Source organism: Meriones unguiculatus, chromosome 5, assembly GCF_030254825.1.
Source record: "Meriones unguiculatus strain TT.TT164.6M chromosome 5, Bangor_MerUng_6.1, whole genome shotgun sequence".
NCBI lineage: Eukaryota > Metazoa > Chordata > Mammalia > Rodentia > Muridae > Meriones > Meriones unguiculatus.
This window is the reverse complement of record NC_083353.1, coordinates 21,624,188-21,627,611: the sequence shown is the minus strand read 5'-3', so window position 1 is coordinate 21,627,611 and position 3,424 is coordinate 21,624,188. Positions and strand designations below refer to the sequence as shown.

General features: G+C 39.7%; 1 gene segment (V, D, J or C); it reads left to right on the top strand.

Annotated features, from left to right (window-relative positions):
• The first annotated feature begins 227 nt into the window (after positions 1-227).
• LOC110563402 (immunoglobulin kappa variable 4-1-like) lies at positions 228-884 on the top strand. The segment is given in 2 exon segments: positions 228-289; positions 472-884. Coding segments are annotated over 2 exon segments (462 nt in total).
• The last annotated feature ends 2,540 nt before the right edge of the window (positions 885-3,424 follow it).

The following is a 3,424-nucleotide window of genomic DNA, read 5'->3' as shown; positions in this document are numbered from 1 at the left end:
TAGTTGGTCCTTGAGCTTCTATGTTGACTTTTTACCCCAGTGGTTACTTACTTGCTTTGATGATATTTTTGGCTGTAGATTTAACCTGAATTGTCTCACACCATAGTACCCAGGCTATTTACTTTCTCATTTGATGACTACTTTGCATAGGTCCCTACAAGCCAGACCAGCTGCACATAATTTATAAACCAGGCCTTTGTAGTGAGAATTGAAATGTTCCAGACAAACAGGAGCACCAAGATGGAGTCATGGCCCCAGATCTTCATATTCCTGCTCCTCTGGATGTCTGGTGAGTCATTAAAGAGTATCGGAATGTCATCAAAATAGTTCATTTGTGGAGAAACAGCTATTTACTACAGGAATCCAATAGTATGCAGGCAATGCCATTAGGAAAGGCATTTGATCCCAAAATTTGTATCACGAAGTCTTTGCGTGTATATATATATTCTCACTGTGTATTTCTGATTGCAGGTGCTGAAGGGAACATTGTGATGACCCAGTCTCCCAAAGTCATGTCAACATCTGTAGGAGACAGGATCACCATAAGCTGCAAGTCCAGTCAGAATCTGGATAACTATGTAGCGTGGAACCAACAGAAGCCAGGGCAGCCTCCTAAACTGCTAATCTTCTATGCATCCAATCAGCACACTGGGGTCCCTGATCACTTCACAGGCAGTGGATCTGGGACAGATTTCCCTCTCAGCATTAGCAGTGTGCAGGCTGAAGACCTGGCAGTTTACTACTGTCAGCAGCATTATGACTATCCTCCCACAGTGCTTCAGCTTCCAACACAAACATCCTTGAGAGTCTCACCACCTGCTTGCAGCACACATAGCCCTTGGCCTGCACACTTCCCCATTCTGCCTGAGATCGGCTATGCATGATTAATTGTTGCAATGTTCAGTAGAATTTTAATAATGTGGTGGCTTCCATTCTTCCATAGCTTTTGCTGTTCAGGTGCTTATTGATAAAAAGTGAGAAGCTAACAGAAGGGATTTAGAAGTTGTGGTGTTGCACTAAGAGGATACAGTACAAGCAAGAAACATCAGTGAAGTTTTCAGTGTCAAGTTGGGTTTACATATCTGCATGTTAAGCCTTTAGGCTATAATGAATCTGTATAAAATTTGATAGAATTTAAAATCATTTACAAAGAATACAGAATCATGAGATTATTAGTCTAGATTAAGAATACACAAGCAATTGGTTTTTGTGCTGGGCAGTATTCATCTTGCATTCACTTCTTTCAGAGTTGTCCATAGATTTATTATACAAGCTGCAAGGATTAAATCCCTTTAAGAACTGTCAGCATTCATTCAGTATATTATTTAGAGTATTTGTGCTAATCAGTCTTTGGAAATATTAGGACACATTTTCTGGTTTATGGGATCTTGGAGTCATTTATAGATTCAAATACGTGTACATATATCAGGCATTAAAAATTTAAAACAAACAAACAAACAAACAGGGTGCATGTTGAGAGATAAACAGAACCAATGCTCTCTCTAAGGGCCTCAAGAAAGCACAAAGAGAGTATTTGATCTGTTTGTTGTCCAAGGTATTTTTGGCAAGGTCCAGTCTGAACATGGGACCTGGGGCTTGAAGGAGTTAAGGTTTCAGTCCTTGGGAACTGGATTTTTCCTCTGAAGGGCAGTTGTGACTGAATTTTCCTGTGTTTTCTTTGCCAACATTGTCTGATTTAGCTCTCTTCTCACATGGATCTAAAACCTCCATTCAATATTATAGTAGATGCTATACTTATTAATAAACTTCCTTGACATAGGCATTACTTTATGGAAGCCTTCCTGGTCCCAACTTTTCCTTTTGTCTTCTTAATTCTTCCTCCTGTGCTTCTTCCACTGGACATCTCATCATTTCTTATTCTTACGACTGCAGGTTCATGTAATTGTGGAATGTTTTTCTTCCTGTGTCCCTTGTTATTGATAGATTTATTGAGTACAATAGTGTTGGTTGGAACCTGTGGTCTCTCAGAGTTTGTAGAACATCCTTACAGGACCTTTGTTTTAAGGGCTTCACTGAGAAATGAAGTGTTATTTTAATGGTCCAGCTCTATATATGACTTTGTCTTTTCCACTAGAATCCTTTAATAACTCTCCCTCCATATGTTGCATGTTATGATTGTTATGTACTGTGTAAAAATTCTTTTCTGTTTCATTTTATTTGGTATTCTGTCTGAGTCTTGTATATTGCTCACAGATCTCATTGTTTAGAGTAGAGGAATATTCTTCTATGGTTTTGTTGAATGTATTTTCTGTGCTTTTGACCTGATTGTTTCTTTTCTTCTATCCCCACTATGCATAGGGTTGGTCTTTTGATAGTTTATCAGGTTTCCTCCATGTTTTGTGTCAGGATATTGTTTTAGACAGTGCAGTTTCTTTGAGAAAATTACTTTATCTATCTTGTTTTCAAGACTTGAAATTCTCTCTTGCTTGTTTTGTATTCTGATTGTGAGTCTCAACTCATTTTTAAATTTAAATTTATTTTTATACTTATTCACTTTTTTTTTGTTTTCTTTTTTTTTTATTTTTTTTATCAGTTACATTTTATTAACTCTGTATCCCAGCCGTGTCCCGATCCCTCATTCCCTCCCAGTCCCTCCCTCCCTCCCTCATCTCCACCGTGCCCCTTTCCAAGTCCACTGATGGGGGGACCTCCTCCCCATTCATCTGATCCTGTTTTATTAGGTATCTTCAGGACTGGCTGCAAAGCCCTCCTCTGTGGCCTAACAGGACTGCTCCTCCCTTCGGGGGTGGGGAGACCAAAGAGCCAGTCATCGAGTTCCTGTTAGAAATAGTCCCTGTTCCCCTCACTTTGGGAAACCAATTGGTTACTGAGCTACCACAGGCTACATCTGAGTGGAGGTTCTAGGTTATATCCATACATGGTCCTTGGTTGAATGTCAGTCTCATAAAAGACCCTGTGCCCAGATATATTTGGTCCTTGTGGAGCTCCTATCCTTTCCCCATCAGACTAACTCCCCTTCTTTCTTATGATTCCCTGTACTCTGCCAAAGGTTTGGTCATGAGTCTTTGCTTTGAAAACACTGCTAGTTAGAGTCTTTCAGATGCGCTCAGTAGACTCCTGTCGTACGTTCAATGCACATCCCATCTGTCTTTCTAAATGAGGATTGATCATCTTACCCCATGTCCGCTCAATTGATTATCTTTTTTAGGTGTATAGATTTCATTATGTTTATCATATCTTATAGGTCTATATAAGTGAGTATATCCCATGTTTGTCTTTCTCCTTCTGGGATATTTCACTCAGACTTATTCACTTTTCATCACAGTTGTAAACCCTTCCCTTGTCTCTTCTTGGTCCCACCCACCCTTGCTCTTTTCCCCTATTCTCCTTTTCTATTTCTCAGAAAGGTAGAGACCTCTACCCCTTCCATGTGACCTCAGCT